At 36.7% G+C, this 19,942-nt stretch overlaps 2 protein-coding genes across 2 annotated transcripts in view; one reads left to right on the top strand and one right to left on the bottom strand.

Moving 5' to 3' along the window:
- Positions 1-1,338, top strand: part of FYB2 (FYN binding protein 2) — a 94,029-nt gene extending 92,691 nt beyond the window's left edge. The window contains 2 exon segments of the mRNA XM_032428102.1: positions 291-447; positions 566-1,338. Of these exon segments, the coding sequence (XP_032283993.1) occupies positions 291-447; positions 566-603 (195 nt within the window). The 3' untranslated portion in view covers positions 604-1,338.
- An 11,263-nt stretch (positions 1,339-12,601) lies between these two features.
- Positions 12,602-19,942, bottom strand: part of PRKAA2 (protein kinase AMP-activated catalytic subunit alpha 2) — a 68,756-nt gene continuing 61,415 nt past the window's right edge. Inside the window, exon 9 of the mRNA XM_032428126.1 lies at positions 12,602-19,918. Within this exon, the coding sequence (XP_032284017.1) occupies positions 19,680-19,918 (239 nt within the window). The 3' untranslated portion in view covers positions 12,602-19,679. The remainder of the gene's footprint in view (positions 19,919-19,942) is intronic.

A 19,942-nucleotide genomic window follows, 5' to 3' on the forward strand; every position in this document is an offset into this window, starting at 1 on the left:
TACTGGAACAGCTAACCTAACATCCATGGAACTTAAGTTATACCCATGTTACAGGTATCTCATCCACCGGAATTCATGTTAGTACAATTAGATAAGAGGTGTGAAAACACTTTAAAAATAGGACTGTACCAAATTAAATGTAAGATTGTGGCATTTTACGATTTTTCTATTCCTTTAGATGTTATTTAATATTTAGCATCTTGAGTTTGAGGTTACTATATTATGTCCTCCATTAATTTTGTTAGAATAAAAACTGCACATACAGTCTGATTAGTAATTTCTTCTTTCAGTATGACAAAGAGATTACTGTCATCAACACAGCAGTGGCATGTTCCAGTAATTCAAGAAATGGAATATTCGATTTGCCAATAACCCCTGGAGAAGAACTGCAAGTCATTGATACCACTGAAGAAAATCTAGTGATTTGTCGCAATTCCAAAGGCAAATGTAAGAAGTTACTGGCTTATCACCCATAAAATTTCAATCACTGTTAAAAAGAAAAAAAAATTTCCAAGCATTCTCTCTATAACTTTCAGATTAGTAATAGTGATTTTTGTTTCTACAGATGGATATGTACTAATTGAACATCTAGATTTCAAGTAAGTGGTTTGATTTTATACTACAATCATGAATTCTAAATACTTAATACACTGTTGTGTACATTAGTCTCAAAGAAAGACTACTGAATTTATTTAAATTCAGGAAGTTTTGAGGATTACTCTGGGAGAGACTTTATTCTTGTGTCTCCTGCGTATAGCATCAGACTTCTCTACAGAGCATAACGATCAAACTGGGTAAGAAATCTGCCACTCACTACTCTGCTGGCCTCTACTTTTCTGTTTTCTCAGGCATCAAGGCTGGTCACCTTAGGAAGAGCAAGCTCCAGTGGCAGGGCCTGCACTAGTAAGGACTAGTCTGAGACCTCAGTACTGCCTCACCTCAGGTTCAGTTCGCATGTCAAATGGGATGGTGGGATCTATGGAAATGGAGAAGAGAAAAATCCTCCACATTCAGATGTTGGTTTTACTCCTAAATGGTTATCTTTCAATGTCTATGTCAGTATCTGTTTCACTGCTGGCTCAAGAGAGTGTGAAACAGTGTGTGTTAGAATTTGAGCATTTATTTAATGAGCCATAGCCAAAGTTGGAAATCACACCTTATGGCACCTAGGCAGCTGTGCAGATGGTTAGTTTGCTTCTAATATTAGTACATGACTGTTTATAATTTCTAGAAGATGTTGTGCATTTAAATTGGGTATAATTCTGAAAAGTAAATAGTGTAACCAAGGTCTTTAAAATACTCAGATTTGGGCGCCTGGGTGGCTCAGTTGGTTGGGCGACTGCCTTCGGCTCAGGTCATGATCCTGGAGTCCCTGGATCGAGTCCCGCATCGGGCTCCCTGCTCGGCGGGGAGTCTGCTTCTCCCTCTGACCCTCCCCCCTCTCATGTACTCGCTCTCTCTCATTCTCTCTCTCTCAAATAAATAAATAAAATCTTTAAAAAAAAAAAATAAATAAAATAAAATAAAATAAAATACTCAGATTTAAGGCATAATCTTAAAATGTAATTATGGCTCAGTCTATAAGTGTCCTCCTTTATCGAAAATATCAGACAAATGCTGTTCAATATAAGCTTCTTTTGGGAATAGGATGCTGAAAAGTAATTTATTCCTAAAGGAAGGGCCTAAATATATTTAACACAATTTAAATAATATACATATGCTGTCAGTTTAAAACATCCTGTTGTCCAAAGTAAGAAAAATAATTCTATGCCTGAACAACTATTCAAATAGAATTAAAGAAAAAGTAAAATGGAGCTGTAAATAACATTCTATTTTTACATGCTGTGCACTGCCTATCCATGAGATAAATTCTACAGAGGCATACAGCTGTTTTAAAATATGTTGGCATTTTCAAAACACTGAAAAACTGAACAATTTTGCTCCATTGTATTTTTTTTTAAGATTTATTTATTTTAGAGAGCAGACTCTGCACTCAGCGTGGAGCCTGATGCAGGGCTCTATCTCACAACCCCAAGATCACAATCTGAGCTGAAGCCAAGAGTCGGATGCTTAACCAACAAGCCACCCAGGCACCCCTTTAGCCTTCAAGGGTGTGATGGAATTGGTCCCATGACCTCATTCTTTATACTGTGAGACTACTTTTTAAATTTTATTTTAAATTAACATACAGTGTATTAGTTTCAGAGGCAGAGTTCAGTGATTCATCAGTTGCATATAACACCCAGTGCTCATTACAACACGTGCCCTCCTTAATGCCATCACCCCACCCACCTCCCCTCCAGCAATTCTCAGTTTGTTTTCTATAGTTAATAGTCTCTTATGGTTTGCTGTGAGACTATTTTTTAAGCTTCTAGGTACTTACCAATAAAAGCCACGCAGCAGAAGTTTCACAGAGGAAAGGGGAATATGGCAGAATACGAGAACTCTAGGCTCATTTCTAAATACCCCAGAAATCGACCTGAAGACTGGCAAAACAAACTCCACAATTTAAAGGTAGAGAAGAAGGTAGAAAGTACAGAAACACAGCTTGGGAGAGAAATGGATCATGGCCACTGTGGTGGGAAGGGAACCACAGTTGTCTGTTGTCAAAAAGGGCAAGATGAATTCCCAGAGCAATTGGCTTGGAATGGGAGTGGGGCCAAATTCCAGCAGGGCTTAAAGCCTAGAGTTTTAAAGGTCAGTGTGCTTGGCTCTGAGAGAGCATGGAGGACACTGAGGCTGCTCTTGGAGAAAAGAAAAGTGTGGAAACAGCCATCTTAAAAACACCTGGGGCACACAGTAGGGAGGTTAGTTGCTTAGCTCTAAGCATGTCTCAGTGAGACAGCATTCAGGGCAAGACCCCTCCAGGAACAAAGGAACTGACAGGTGCCATTTCCCTCCCCTACCCCTCAGCATAAGCACAGAGCCACCTGCAGTAACCAGCACAGCTCGATACTCACTACCTACCTTGCTTACACCAAGCCCCACCTACCCAAGCTCCGGAAGAACTACTTTTCCTAGTCCGCTTGCCTCAGTAGGGTGGCAAGTCCCATCCCCTAGAAGACCAGCCAAACCCCTGGCAACACCCCATCTCCCAACCTGGGAGTTTTGTGAGACCTCAATTCCAGTGGCAACAGTGACAGGTCTCATTTCTAGTTAAAAACACCACATTCAGGCCAGGGCCACAGGCCACAAAAGGCAAAGAGAGCCTCTGCAGACAACAGGCCTGAAGATAAAGCAGCCAGAGCTGTGGAGACACTTCCGGAATACTACACTGCAGGATACTATAGGACTTCATAAAGCTATTACCCTCAAGAATAGGAGATGTAGCTGACTTTCCTAACACAGAAACAGGCATAGAAACTTAGACAAAATGAGAAGACACAAGAATTTGTCCCAAATGAAAGAAAAGGACAATCCATGGCTGGAAATCTAAGCAAAAAAGATACAAGTAACATGCCTGATAGAGAATTTAAAGCAACAATCATAAGGATACTCATAGGACTTGAGAAAAGAGCAGAGGTTATCAGTGAGACCTGTAACACAGCAGAGATAAAGGACTCAATAAATGAAATGAGAAATATGCTTGGTGGAATGAATAGCAGGCTAGAGAAAGCACAGGAAGAATTATACAAACAAAGAACAGACTTAGGGAATTTAATGACTCCATCAAACATAATATTCATATTATAGGCGTCACAGAAGAGAGAGAAAAGGGGGTAGAGAACTTATTTGACAAAATAGCTGAAAACTTCCCTAATCTGGAGAAGGAAATAACCACATCCAGGAGGCACAGAGAACCCCCAACAAAGCAGATGTATACCAAGACATACATATTGTAATTAAAACTCTTAAAAGCAGCAAGGCAAAAGACTGTTAAATACAATGGAAGCCCCATGAGGCTATCAGTGGATTTTTCCACAGACACTTTGCAAACCAAAAGAGAATGACATGATATATTCAAAGTGCTGGATGGGAAAAATCAGCCAAGAATACTCTAACCAGCAAGGCTATAATGCAGAATACAGGAGAGAGAGTTTCCCAGACAAACAAAAACTAAAGGAGTTCATGACCACTAAATCAGCCCTGCAAGAAATATTAAAGGGGACTCTCTGAGCAGAAGGACCAAACTGAAAGTATGATGGTAGGAAACACAAAAGCAGTGAAAATGAGTATTTCTGTAAAAAACGGTCAAGAAATTCACAAAATAAAAGGATGCACAACAGGACACCACATATCTAAAACATGGGGAGGAAAGGGGTAAAGAATGGGTTCAAACTTAAACGACCATCAGCTTAATGTAGACCCCTATATGCAGATGTTACATACAAACCTAATGGTTACCACAAATCAAAAACAATTAACAAATATGCAAAGAATAAGGAAAAGAAATCCAAATATATCACTAAAGAAAACCAGCAAATTCTGAAAGACAAAGGATCAGAGAAAATATTCAGAAACAACTGCAAAACAAGTAATAATATGGCAATAAATACATATCTATCAACAGTTATTTTGAATGTAAGTGGACTAAACAATCAAAAGGCATAGGATAACAGAATGAATAAAAAAACAAGACTCGGGGCGCCTGGGTGGCTTAGTCGGTTCAGCCGCTGACTCCTGATTTCGGCTCAGGTCATGATCTCGGTCCCAGGATCGAGCCCCGTATGGGGCTCCTCACTTAGCCGGGAGTCTGCTTCAGGATTCTCTCTTCCTCTGCCCACCCCTTCTCAAATAAATAAATCTTAAAAAAAACAAGACCCATCTATATGTTGCCTACAACAGACTCATTTTTGACCTAAAGATTGAAGGATGGAGAAACATCATGCAAATCGGATGTCAAAAGAAAGCCAGGGTAGCCTTGCTTCTATCAGACAAAACAGACTTTAAAAACAAAGACTGTAACAGGAGACAAAGAAGGACACTATATAATCATAAAGGGGACAATCCAACAAGAAGATGCAATAATTGTAAATATTTATGCACCCAACATAGAATCACCCAAATACATAAAACAATGAGTAACAAAAACTAATCAATACAATAACAGTAAGGGACTTTAACACCCCACTGACATCAATGGACAAATCAATAGAAAATCAAGGAAACAATGGCTTTAAATGACGCAGCAGTAAAACAAAAGAAAGAAATAAAAGGCATTCAAATTGGTAAGGAAGAAGTAAAACTTTCACTATTTGCAGATGGCATGATGCTATATATAGAAAACCCAAAAGAATCCACCAAAAAACTGCTAGAATTGATAAATTCAATAAAGTCACAGGATACAAACTCAGTGTACAGAAATCTGTTGCATTTCTCTACACAAATAATGAAGCAGCAGAAAGAGAAATTAACAATCCCATTTACAATTGCACCAAAAATAATAAGATACCTAGGAAGAAATCTAACCAAAGAGGTGAAAGACCTCTACTCTGAAAACTATAAAACACAGATCAAAGAAATTGAAGACAACATAAAGAAATGGAAAGACGTTCCATGCTCATGGATTGTAAGAACAAATAATGCTGAAATGTCTATACTACCCAAAGCAATCTACACATTCAATGCAAACCCTATCATAATACCAACAGCATTTTTCACAGAAAACAAACAATCCTAAAATTTGTATGGGACCACAAATCCCAGTTAGCCAAAGCAATCTTGCAAAGCAAAGCTGGAGACATCACAATTCCATACTTAAAGTTATATTACAAAGCTGTAGTAATCAAAACCATAACAAAAACTGACATAAAAACAGATACATAAATAGAAAACCCAAAAGACTCCAGCAAAAATTTGCTAGAACTGCTACAGGAATTCAGCAAAGTCACGAGATATAAAATCTATGCACGCAGGCCAGTTGCATTTCTATACACTACCAATGAGGCAGAAAAAAGAGAAATCAAGGAATCGATCCTATTTAACAATTGCACCAAAAACCATAAGATATCTAGGAAGAGACCTAACCAAAGAGGTAAAGGATATGTACTCTGAAAACTATAGAACACTTATGAATGAAATTGAGGAAGACACAAAGAAATGGAAAAACATCCCATGCTCGTGGATTGGAAGAACAAATATTGTTAAAATGTCTATGCTACCCAAAGCGATCTACACATTTAATGCAATCCCGATCAAAACACCATCAGTTTTTTCACAGAGCTGGAACAAACAATCCTAAAATTTGTATGGAACCAGAAAAGACCCTGAGTAGCCAAAGGAATGTTGAAAAAGAAAACCAAAGCTGGTGGCGTCACAATTCCGGATTTCAAGCTGTATTACAAAGCTGTCATCACCAAGACAGTACGGTACTAGCACAAGAACAGACACATAGATCAATGGAACAGAATAGAGAACCCAGAAATGGACCCTCAACTCTATGGTCAAATAATTTTTGACAAAGCAGGAAAGAATGTCCAATGGAAAAAAGGCAGTCTCTTCAACAAATGGTGTTGGGAAAATTGGACAGCCACATGCAGAGAATGAAACTGGACCATTTCCTTACACCACACACAAAAACAGACTCAAAATGGGTGAAAGACCTAAATGTGAGAAAGGAATCCAGAACACAGGCAGCTACCTCTTTGACCTCGGCCACAGCAACTTCTTGGTAGATCTCCAAAGGTAAGAGAAACAAAAGCAAAAATGAACAATTGGGACTTCATCAAGATAAAACGCTTTTACAGCAAAGGAAACAGTCAACAATACTAAAAGGCAACCTACGGAATAGGAGAAGATATATGCAAATGTCTTATCAGATAAAGGGCTAGGATCCAGAAATCTATAAAGAACTTACCAAACTCAACACCCAAAAACCAAAAAACCTAGTCAAGAAATGGGCAGAAGACATAAACAGGCATTTCTCCAAAGACATACAAATGGCCAACAGACACATGAAAAAAATGCTCCGTATCACTTGACATCAGGTAAATACAAACCAAAACCGCAATGAGAAAAAAAAAAAAAACACAATGAGATACCACCTCATACCAGTCAGAATGGCTAAAATGAACAACTCAGGAAATAACAAATGTTGGCAAGGATGTGGAGAAAGGGGAACCCTCTTACACTGTTGATGGGAAAGCAAACTGGTGCAGCCAATATGGAGGTTCCTCAAAAAGTTAAAAATAGAACTACCCTATGACCCAGCAATTGCACTACTAGGTATTTAACCAAAGGATACAAACATAGTGATTTGACAGGGCACATGTACCTCAATGTTTGTAGCAGCAATGTCCACAATAGCCAAACTATGGAAAGAGCCCAGATGTCCATCGATGGATGAATAGATAGAGATGTGGTCTATATATACAATGGAATATTACTCAGCCATCAAAGGAATGAAATCTTGCCATTTGCAATGACGTGGATGGAACCAGAGGGTATTATGCTAAGTGAAATAAGTCAGGCAGAGAAAGACAAATACGATTTCATTCATGTGCAATTTAAGAAAGAAAACAGATGAACACAGGGGAAGGGAAGGAAAAATAAGATGAAAATAGGGAGGCAAACCATAAGAAATACTGAACTCTAGGAAACAAACTGAGGGTTGCTGGAGGGGAGAGGAGGTGGGTGGGGAAAGGGATAATTGGGTGATAGGCATTAAGGAGGGCACTCAATATAATGAGCACTAGGTGGTGTACGCAACTGATGAATCATTAAATTCTACCCCTAGAACTAATAATACGGTATATGTTAAATAAATTGAATTTAAATAAAGAATAAAAAAAGAAACACACATAGATCAGTGGAACAGAATAGAAAATCCAGAAATAAACCCACAATTAGAGGGTCAATTAATCTTCCACAAAGCAGGAAAAAAACATCCAACAGGAAAAAGACCGGCTCATACAACAAATGGGTGTTGGGAAAAATGGACAGCAACATGCAAAAGAAAGAAATGGACCATTTTCTTATACCATACACAAAAATAAATTCAAAATAGACTAAAGACCTAAATGTGAGACCTGAAACCATAAAAATCCTAGAAGAGAGCACAGGCAGTACTTTTTCTGGCATTGGCCATAGCAACTTTTTTCTAGATATGTTCCTGGGGCAAGGGAAACAAAAGCAAAACTTAACTATTAGGACGACATCAAAATAAAAAGCTTCTCCACAGTGAAGGAAACAATCAACAAATCTAAAAGGCAACCTACAGAATGGGAGACGATATTTACAAATGACATACCTGATAAAGAGTTGATATCCAAAATACATAAAGAACTAATAAAACTCACCCCCCACCAAAAAAAAAAACCAAATAATCCAGTTAAAAAATGGGCCAAAGACATGAACAGACATTTCTCCAAAGAAGACATACAGATGGCCAACAGACACATGACAGCATGTTCAACATCACTCATCATCAGGGAAATGCAAATCAGAACTACAATGAGCTATCACTTCACACCTGTCAGAATAGCTAAAATCAACAACACAAGAAACAATAGGTGTTAGTGAGGATGTAGAGAAAAAGGAACCCTCATGCACTGTTGGTGGGAATGCAAACTGGTGCAGCCACTATGGAAAACCATATGAAGTTTCCTCAAAAAGTTCAAAATAGAATTACCATATTACCCAGCAATCCCACTACTGGGTATTTACTCAAATACAAAAACATCAATTCAAAGGGATACATGCACCCAATAGCCAAATTATGGAAGCAGCCCAAATGTCCATCAATGTCCATCAACTGATGACTGGATAAAGATGTGGGGTGGGTGTGGGTGTGTAGTGGAATATTACTCAGCCATAAAAAAGAATGAAATCTTACCATCTGCAATGACATGTATAATTCTACAGAGTATAATGCCAAGTGAACCAAATCCGAGAAAGACAAGTATTATATGATTTCACTCATATGTGGAATTTAAGAAACAAATGAGCGAAGGGGAAAAAAAGAGACAAACCAAGAAACAGACTCTCAACTATAGAGAAAAAACTCATGGTTACCAGCGGGGAGGTGGGTGGGGGGCTGGGTGAAATAGGTGATGGGGATTAAAGAGTGCACTTGTCATGATGAGCACAGGGTGAAAAAAAACTTTAAAAAAAAGTATTCATAGAGTTCAGAGAGGAAAATAGGTAGAAAATTATAAATAACAATGATAGTGAACAAGAATATGAATGAAATGCCTAGAAGATTAAGACATGTTTTACAGATAAAGTGACACTAAAATTTAGTCTTCACATGCAAGTATGTTTGCTGGACAAGGTGCACATACAGATGGAAAATCCATGCTGTGTCTGGTAGGAGATGGCAAGAGCTGCAATGGGGTAAGCTGCAACTAGAATATGATAGAATTCACTTGGGCTTTTTCCTTAGAGTGAGGAGCCATTCAAAGGTCTTAAGGAGGAAAACAGTGTCAGATGTTTAAAGAGGAAGGAAGAAAAACTGTCACAGCAATATGGCTGATACACTGAAGAGACTATTTTTCCAATATTCTAGGCAAAAGGTCTTAATTTAAGACAGCAGCAATAGAACTATCTAGTATAGGAGCCCCACTAGAAGTGGTAAAGAGACAGAATGTCGGGGTGCCTGGGTGGCTCAGTCAGTTAAGCGTCTGCCTTCGGCTCCGATCATGGTCCCAGGGTCCTGGGATCGAGCCCTGCATCGGGCTCCCTGCTCGGCAGGGAGCCTGCTTCTCCCTCTGCCCCTCCCCCTCTGCTCCTGCTCGTGCACGCGCATGCTCTCTCTCTCAAAAATAAAATCTTTAGAAGTACAGGTGGAAGAGACAATTAGGGAATGACTCAGATTTCTTTTTTGAGGTATGAGATAAGGCTGGTACCAAAGACTGGAAATACATTTCTGCTTGGACCCCTCTGAACTAAATCTGCTACTCAGTGAGAGGCAAGCGCAGCCCTCCCCACACTCCGAGAAAAGACCTGTCCAGGGTGCATGGTAGAAGGTGAGGCTAAGTATGGCCTGTGGGCAAGGTGGTAAGTGAGAGACAGGCTAAGCAGAGACCTTTCCTGCAACAATCCTGTCCAATAGAGTAAGAAACCACGAATCCCTCTTGCCACCTCATCACATGGTCTCTTGTTCTAATTTAGTAGCTCAGCTCTAAGCCTCAATTTCCTCAGTAAAACAGGGCTAGTAACACTCGTCTACTTCACAGTGTTGTTCCCAGGCTGTAATATAATAATATAAATAAAAATGTCCTAAAATCCTCAATATGTAATACTGTATAAATATTATTTTAATACCTGGCCTTTCTGTAGTTGAAAGATGTTAGAAACAAAAATATGGTTTTGACATTCAAATCTTAAGACTTGAAAGAATGGTTGGGATGTTATAGGTAAACTGAATATTTTCTATGTTTTTAAAATATGAATCATTTGGTCTAATAGAAGCTAGTACCTAATTACTATGTATTGATACGAAATAGGTTTTTAGGAAGAAGAATTGCTTCTATCCATTCTATCTATAACCAATGTGGTTATATTTCTATTTCACTAATGTCAGCCACATTTCTTCCATTCTTTAAATCCTAGCATTCAAACTAAATTTCTCACTGATGTACCAGGTTTTTTAATGTAAACACTGTAATATCGCTGCTGTCCAAGCAGATGCCATCTGTCTCCTAGAAACCATAACCTAGCATAATACTTAAAGATGGACATTTTAATTTTGTACAAAAAGATAATATATATCTTTGTATATAAATTATAATTACATATATTATAATCATATAATATATACCAATATAAATAGACAACAGCATTCAAAGGAACTTGATCCTAACGGAGGCTAACACTGGCACACTCCAATTCATTTATAGGGCCAGGCCTCCAGCAACCTGTAAACATGTACCAACAAAACCTTCCCTTCCTCCTTTTGAGTACCTCTGTGAAACACTTGCTCCTCCAAGATGACATAGCATTCCCTTGACCAGGCCCTCTCCCACACATCTTCAGAACTTTTAAAACATAGATTCTAGGGCACCTGCATGGCTCAGTCAGTTAAGTGTCTCTCTGCCTTCAGTTCATGACCCCAGGACCCTGGGATTGAGGCCCACATCAGGCTCTCTGTTCAGCGGGAAGCCTGCTTCTCCCTCTGCTGCTCCCCCTGCTTGTGCGTGCACGCTCTCTCTGTCAAATAAATAAAATCTTTAAAAAAAAAATAAAACATAGATTCTAAGGGAAAAAACAGGAAGAAAAAACAATGAAAATATAACAGCATTCCTAGGAAGTGCTTGTTTTGGGGTAAAAGGGTAGGGATGATATTTTCTTCAGTTTCTTCCAGCCGTCCGTTTTCTTTTCAAATTTCCCCACAGTAAGCATCCATACCCATGCAATTTAGGAAATAAAGGAAAAATATTTTAACTAATAAAAACAAATCTCTTTAAAGTTTGCATAAAGCAAATTGAAATCTTTACTTATATATGTTTTAATGAGGGTTAGAGTAACAATGTTTTTTAGATAAGTTTCATTTAGATAAGTAAGAATGGTACATAGGCTCACATCTACATTGTTCATTCTCTAGCCTAGGCAGCCTTTAGTGTGACTTTCTACTGCTAGTCTGAGGTCTTTTTCCTTCCTATTCTATGGCTACGGGAAACAGATTTTTTTCCTCTGTGATCTTTATGCCCTGGTGTTATTCTTGTAAACATGTTACTTGGCAAATGGGACTTTACAGATGAAATTAAGGTTGCTAGCCTTAAAACCAAGAGATTATCCAGGTGAGCCCAATTTAATCACAGGGGCCCTTAAAATCAGAAGAGGAAAGCAGAAGAGTCAGCCACCCAGTCAGAGAAATGTAGTGACAGAAGAGGCAGGAGAGATACAAAGCATGAGTCCCCTGTTGCTGGCCTTGGGGATGAAGGAAGCCACAGGCCTGGGAACGATGGTTGCCTCTAGAAGCTGTAAATGATCCCTAGCCAAAAGAAATGGGACTTCAATCCCACAGCAGCATGGAACTAAATTCAGCCGATAACCTGAAAGAGCCTTGAAACAGAGTACTCCCTAGAGCCCTACCCTACCAGTGATTTGGTTTTCAGCCTTGTGTGACCTGAAGAATCAACACCGAACTTCTGACTTACAGAACTCTAAGATAATAAATTTGTGTTAAGTCACTAAGTTTGTAGTAATCTGTTATAGCATCAATAGAAAATACAATGGCTAAAGTTAGAAACTACAACGTATGACAAAAGTGGTATGAATTCTTCAAGGAATCTTAGGCAATCATTTTCTACAAAAGCTTTCTCTGTAACTATTAATTGACATGTAGAATATTAGCTTAATGACTAAGCAGAAACAAAAATAGCTTTCACATTAACCAGAGACTTTAATTTGATTTTGTGAAAAAACCTTATAAGCAATCAAGCTGCTTTTCTCTTTTGTGTTTGTTACCTATGAGTACGCACAGTGCAAATATTAATCAGGGAGAACCTGTAACTATGAAATGCTGTGTAGTTCAAGATGACATCTTTACCATGTGGTTACTGGAAGACAGAGCCTTCCCACCAATCATTTAACACCCACAAAAAATACATAACAAACAAAACTGAAATTTGAATCTATGGTTATTAAAACACAAAAGCATTCGAAGTCGGGGCTTTTTTCCTTTTTCCTGAAATAAATTATAAAAAGTGATCCCAATTTCAAAAGTTTTAAAAAGATTTTAATAGATATGTACCAAGTGCTTTGACAGGTGAATATATCAGTCTATGGGATATTTTCTTCTTTTTCAAAAATAGGCTAAGAAAAAATGAACGCAGGATATTCTTGAAAATTTTTTGACTAATATCCAATCTTACATTTTCTTATGATTGTCATGGCCATAACCTAATGGCTATCAACTTTCAGTTTTATTTGTTGAACTCAAAATTCACTGTATGATATTTAAGCATACATGACAAAGAACACCGACATTCTTCTTAAAACAATATTTAGATTACTCTGCTTAGAGTTCACAGTTCTCTAACAATTTTACATTAAACACACAAAACACTGTACAACCAGATATTTGTGAACAGTCTTGAGAGAAAGCTGTATTTTGGTACATTAAGGCAGCTTCAGCCAACATTTTAAGAAGTTCTGAATATTTGTTGCCACAAAAGACAAGTTCAAATTTGAATATTTGATATTTTCAAGAAATTTTAAGTCACTTAAAATAAGAATACCATAATTTGTGAAACTATGGTCTCAAAACGTTTTTACCACTATATTCTTACCGCATGAGACTTACCTAAAATCAAGATATTCATCCTATCAGTATCAAAGATTTCTATTAAAAAAAGGAAGGGATTTACCTTAAATATGATGATAAACCCTGTATTTAAGTGAGGGCCTTCAAACAGTTACTCACACACATCTGTGAGGTAGGTTATCGTCCATATTTTGTAGATGAGGAAATCCAACCAAACTGAGAATCACATTCCAAGTTAGATTTTTGTTCTTTGCTCTGCATTATTTCTTGCCTTTACAAACATTTTAAAGGGTTGAAATGTAAAGACTGTTAATCACTGCATTCATTTTAAAAACATGAGAAAGCAGCTAAAATTTCACCAAAGTGACTTAAAAAGTGAAGCAACATAAAAGGAAAAGAAAAATACATCCAGTGAACAGCTTCTGACAGTGATAGGGTGAGGTATGTCCAAAGGAGCCTAAAAAGCAAACAGGCAAAAGCAAACAATGTAACCATTTGTGGAGGGCAGAACTAAGGAAAAATGAGAGCAATTAGAAAAATGACTTCAGACACATTTTTGACTAATTATTAGTATTCCTATAATTTGAGAAGGCACAATTAAGGTGTTTTGTTTAGAGCAATGGATCTATTTGTTTTTTGTTTTTGTTTTTCCCATTCAGGAAAATGTTATCCGTCCAGAAGAATGGCCTTTCTTTGTAACAAAACTAACTTAAAAGGGATTTTGAGCTGTGAGAAATAATGCTTATAAGCAGCAAAAAACTAACTATGTAGTTCTCCTTGGCTAGAACATTCCTATTCCTCCTTGAAATTTTAAATCAACACAAAGTAGTTAACCTTGTCAAAACTCTGTGTATGTTCAGAAAAGTTTTCATGCTAGGATATTCCTACAAATACTTAAGCTTTTTTTCCTGGAAAGAACACACTACTCTGGGGTTTCCTTAATTGCACTTTAAATGTAATTGAAATTTACCTACCTTGCTTGTCCAAATAATCATGAGCTACTTCCATAAAATCTAAACTGCTTTGGATATAAAGAATCGTTACCCAAAGTCGCATCACAGTCATGGCTTACACACTGGCACTGCTCTGCAAGGGTGGCAGTAAACACGAACACTGCCTCGCTACGTTAATACAGGCCCACAGTCTGGTAACTTCTAGACCCAGCCTGATTCTTATCAGGTTATGGCTGAAAAAGTTTAATTAAAACGTAATCCAGTCTAGACTGTGAGTCCTGTTCTTTATGCTATTACTGTACAGTGGCATCAAATCCATCAAGATTATATGTGGAAAGGCTAGTAAGGATGCCTGCCACTTGTTTAAGTAACATATCATTTTTTAAAGCTCATCAAACAAATTACATTTCAAAGTTCTGTAAGATTTGGGAGACTATCAAGCCAATAATAATTAGGTAGTTTGTGAACAGAGATATACTCTATGAAAACAGTGTTTATCTTCTAAATACCCATACAAAATGAAAAATCATCAATCTGCATATGAAATTTAGATAAGCCTAATTCAGATAACAGTCAAAAACTATGATAATTTAAGACAGGGGCTGGGGCTAGTTTTACTTTTTATAAAAGACTATGCTACAAGGATCATGTAAATAAAGGAAGAATCATGCCTAAAAGTTTCTTCAGTATTTTATAAGCACCCTCAATAACTCAGAAGTACTTATAAATATCAGTATGCTAATCATAAATACTTCAGATAATTTTATTTAGTACAATCAACCGGTTCAAATAATTAAGAAATATTCAGTTAAGACTACATTATGTCACTCTAAGACTTGAAAGCAATACATCTGTGTTTATCTTTATTACCTAACTACTCAGATGTTTCGGTGATTCAGACTGTTCTCCCCTAGAGGAAGGTGGCGTAGAAAAAGCAGTGATCATCGCTGAATACTTGTATGGCATTAAAGCTTTATGAAGAGCTTTGTGGTCCTGCTTCCTCAACTGGAAAATGGTTATACCTCACAAAGTTACTGTAGTGTATTAACTAAGTTAATAGATATGGTCTCTGGATCTAAAAATCACTATAAAATGTATGGAACACTTCCAATACTTCAAGTTAGTAATATTTTGCTTATGCCAAGTGCACATGTTTTAATGTGTTTGGTTTTCTGGATGATTTTTGCCATTTATATTCCAGAGGACAGCTGTATTTAAATTTTTTTTTCAAGTATATACCTTTAAAATGCCTCACCAAACAAATACAGAACATTCACACTAGTATAAAATCTCTAAATATATAAAAAGTGAACACTAATACAAATCACACAAAAAAAGCAGACGGAACTTTAAAGCTCAAAGGTACCTCGGAGGCCTTTTAGACTATTCCTCCCACTTTAGAGGTTACTAACTGAGGTCCAACATAGGTGTGACTTACTAACCAATTGCACATATCCCTCATCCAGAATTTCTAATAGAGCCTCTGAGAACTATTGTTAAAATAAATTACCTTCCCTATTTAAAAAGTCACAGAGTGACAGAATGACCAGGTAAAGAAATGCCAGACTGAAAAGGTGGCGTTCTTTAAAAACAAAACCAGACAAAACTGTGAACATGGTTAGCATTTAGATATTGGGATTTCACAGCCAGTAACAGGATTTAAATTATTAACCAGTGAATAGACAAAGATACTGTGTCTGTGGTAGGCACATTCTAAGCTTTTATATTTTATAAATGGAAGGTACAGTGCTTATATTAACTCAGTATACTGCACATTAATAGAAGCTACAGATAAATTCAAATAGTCAAAAAACCTATAACAGTTGTCTATGATTATTTTCTCAATTAGGTCTCTTCTAATATAAAAAAACAATTTATGTTCCCTGAGTACAAACTGGCTACAGAATAAGAAAAAACAAGCCCACAATTACGTAACTGTCATGGGAACCCTATTTGCAGAAAATGGAGAATTGTCTGTAAAACATATAGCCAGTTCCCTGACCGAGAAATACTGGTACTTCCAATTAATTTAGGCTCCTAGTATAGACGGCTAATATTAAGGAGTGCAAACACTTGAGGTTACAAAAGTGTGCCAAAAGTTTGTTGATCAAAACAAAAACCTGACTTGAAATAGTTTGCCTACCTCCCTATTCAATTTGTTATCTGTTCCTACGTTAAAGATTACAGGAATTAGATCTAAGTATGGTGTCCTGTACTTAGAAAATGTTCACTGACTATACATTTTGAAAGTGAGAATCAATGTCATAGACTCATTGCCCACAGAGCCGCAGAGCCATAAGCATTAGTCACTAGTTTCTTAGGCCTTTTTTACAAGTAATCTGGTTTAAGGTTTTTCAGCTATCCATTAAACACAAATTTTGCTCCCAAACAATACCACAACCTGATTAAGAAAATCAAGGTGCTATGAAACACATCACGGCCATACGAAATTCTGTTTAGTCCAGCATTTGCTCAAAATGAGTATGTCCACAGTTAAAATGAAATTTTTCTGATTCTGAACCATATTCTCTCCAACAACTGATAAGGAGAAAAGTATCTTAATTCTCTTCTTTCCTATGTTAATTATAATTATATAATTACATATGTATTATATATGTAATATATGTATTACATATATATTATAACTAATTATAGCAACCTGGGACAATAATTTTCCTAAAATAGTACTTTCCACATTTGCCTTTTCCCATGGGATATTAAGTTTAAAAGTAGTTAAATTAATTTGGGCAAAGCAGGGTTAAAGTTTTCTTTTTTTCACTGAAGGACTTTTCAAAGTCTTTAATGCTCATATTCATTGTCATCCTCAAGCAGGAGTATGGCATATAACATTTTCCAAACTTGCTCAATGGGCTCGTTTTTCAGCAGAGCACCTCAGGGATACAGTGTGGGAAATGCTATTATAGAACCATATGGAGTCCATTTCCATGATGTAGCTAAGTCTTTATAACCTAGTAATAGAAGCTCTCCTCCAAAATCTTAACTTGAAGAAATTCTTCCCACCCAAGATCTAACAACCACATACCACATCCACAATTAACCAACTTACAAGACTGAAATGTGTGAATTTAGCAATTGATTCATTCCCTCTTTCTGCCCATTAGCAACAAAAACCTCCTATGACAATGTTCCAGCCCCTATTATGCTGGATTGAGCCTCCTGAAATCTTCTCTATATAAAGCAATTTACTATGCCTTCTAGATTCAGAGTAGCTATGCTTTAAAAACATAAGCATATGAGAACCAAAACTGCAACCCTGGTTCTCCTAAAATTCAACAGATAACCATCAAAATGTAGATATTCACAAATACTGGCAAGAATGAGAAAACAGTATATAATATTTTTAATTCTCCATAAACATGATAATCACCAATATAAAGTAATTTTGTTATGAATAAGTTTTTAATATCTGATTTATTCGACTAACAAAGCTAAAATGCCACTGTATTCCTTGCTGCTGTTTCTCCACCTTCAAAATTGTTAGGGATTTTGTCATTGGGGATAAGGAATCATCAGATTAATTCCTATTTATAAGGTCAATCATAGTCAAGCAAATATTATGAGGTGGCCCTGTTTTTCCCAAAAGAGGTATTTACACGTTTGGAGAGGTCAAAATTATGCCCTATCTATAATGCACAGCAGGACTGCTTATCCCTATAAAAACAATCACAAAAAGTACCCTTTGGTGCCACTAGATGGCAATCTTTCAAAGGTTTAAACTTAAAACAGTTTAATGCAAACCCACCCTTTTTCCCAAATTGGCAAAGATTCCTTTTGATATTAAGAAGTCAGACTTAAAAGTTACTAACACAATTTTTAAAAAGTTCTATAAACCAATATGATGTGACACACTGCAAACTCTTGACTCAAAACTACTTAAAGATAGATATGCTTATCTTCCCTAAACATAAGAGAAACTTGGCCAAAGATTTTCATTCACTTCTTGGTAGAAAACATTATTTTTGGCAAAGAGAAACCTGTTTCCAAGAGCTTAATCTTTTCTAGGGTAAGTCAGGTGAATGAGAGTGTTAATTACAACATATTAAACATTAATAAATACAAATTAGATAAATTACACATAATTTAAAAATTAAATACTTTCACTAAAACAATATAAGCAATGAGCTATTATCTACTCTGCTGTACACAGGTTTCTTTTTAATCTTTAAAAAAAAAAAAAACCTGCACAAAGCAAAACAAAGAAACTGTTTGGTTTTCCTTTAAAAGCATTGGTGTGTGAATACATATATGTATATATGTAAACAACACATACATTTATTCAAGAGAGATTTTTTTTTTTTAAAGGTTTAAGGCTTCCCTATCCTAACAGCCTCAACAGTGAAGATCACAGCCTAACAAGCTTTGGAAATACACAAAAGCCCTTAGGGCCAAAACTGTTTTCAAACTGGATGGCTAGCAACCAAGATATAGAACAAAGAAAGGGAACCAGAAAAGATTTAAAAGCTAAGTCAACCAGCCACCAAGGATCAAACAACAAAGTAAATGGTGGTGGGAAGGTGAGGGAGAGGGGTGGCTGTGATAACAAACTTGAACTTTAGATGAGGAATTAGCATTGTGGGATGCAGGGTGACATACGCACACACTCCCCACCACCACATACATTAAATCAAAGATAAGAGTTCTCTTTTAAGGGACTGTTGATATTTTGCTTTGTTTCATTTAACTATTTTATCATGCTTGGTAAAATACAAAAATAAATAGAGCCAAAAAGAATTTGAGAAAGGTAGTTTTGAAGGCATATTTTAAAATGATGTTGTTTTTTAAAAAATGTTAAGTTTATGAAAAACACAAAAATTGTTACAATTCCAGATGTTCCAATACTGAGTAGAACACTGAAGACTCTTAAGATAAATGTTATTCAAGGAAATCTCGAAATAAAACCTCTAGCTGGTTATAAGATGTTTTTAAGGAACCTGGAAACCAGTTACCTGTTCCAGGACCACAGCCCTTCTATTAAACACTAGGCAGTATTTGCAAAAGCTAAAACTACTAGAACTTGGCTTCTGAAATTTTTGGGGCCAGCCTTTAAGGCTTCAACATTTAAATATCATCTTATTAATGGCTGTGTTATTATTATTATTTTTTTTATCTTGTGCAAGAGAACTGGGTGTATAAACACAGCTTAAAGCCTGCTGAACTTTAGGAAATAAAGTAGATTTACCTACATTAAATAGTAAAGCAAAGAGGTGTTGCCAAACCACCCTGTGATGAGAGGATTCACCAGTGAAGGTGTATTAATCATCTGTAGTGAACTCACAATTTTAAAGTAACAATAATCTTCATCAATGTTCACCAATTAAAGATACTGCCTCTATGAATTTATCATAGGCAAAATAGAATTACAGATGTCCACAGGTAAATAAAATGTCAGACTTTTTTGTTTTCAGTAATTTCAATGGCATTGAGTGTCCCCTGGAAATATTCATGACTCTCCATCAGTATTCCAGAGTATATGATATCCATAAGTAAAATAATAATTTTAAGAATCTATCTGATTTTCACAGTGTAATAACAGAAAGACAGAAACTAGAGAAACATCATCAATGGGCTAAAGTAGTGATCAGACTGGCACACATTTCAAAAAAATCCATGGTGTGACTGCCTAGGCGGGGTGGAACTGAAGACAATGTGCTTCCAGTCAAAGAGCCAGGGAGAGAGCCAGGAAGTGAATGGCTCTCCGCAGTTACACAATCAAAACTTGATCTTGGTCTATGTAAGCCAGCAGCAGAACAGGAACGCTGAGGTGTTGAAGAACCAGACCTCTGCTCCACCACCTCATCTGAAATGGATGAAAGAAGAGCAA

This window comes from Phoca vitulina, unplaced genomic scaffold (genome assembly GCF_004348235.1).
Source record: "Phoca vitulina isolate PV1807 unplaced genomic scaffold, GSC_HSeal_1.0 scaffold2, whole genome shotgun sequence".
NCBI classification, from domain to species: Eukaryota; Metazoa; Chordata; class Mammalia; order Carnivora; family Phocidae; genus Phoca; species Phoca vitulina.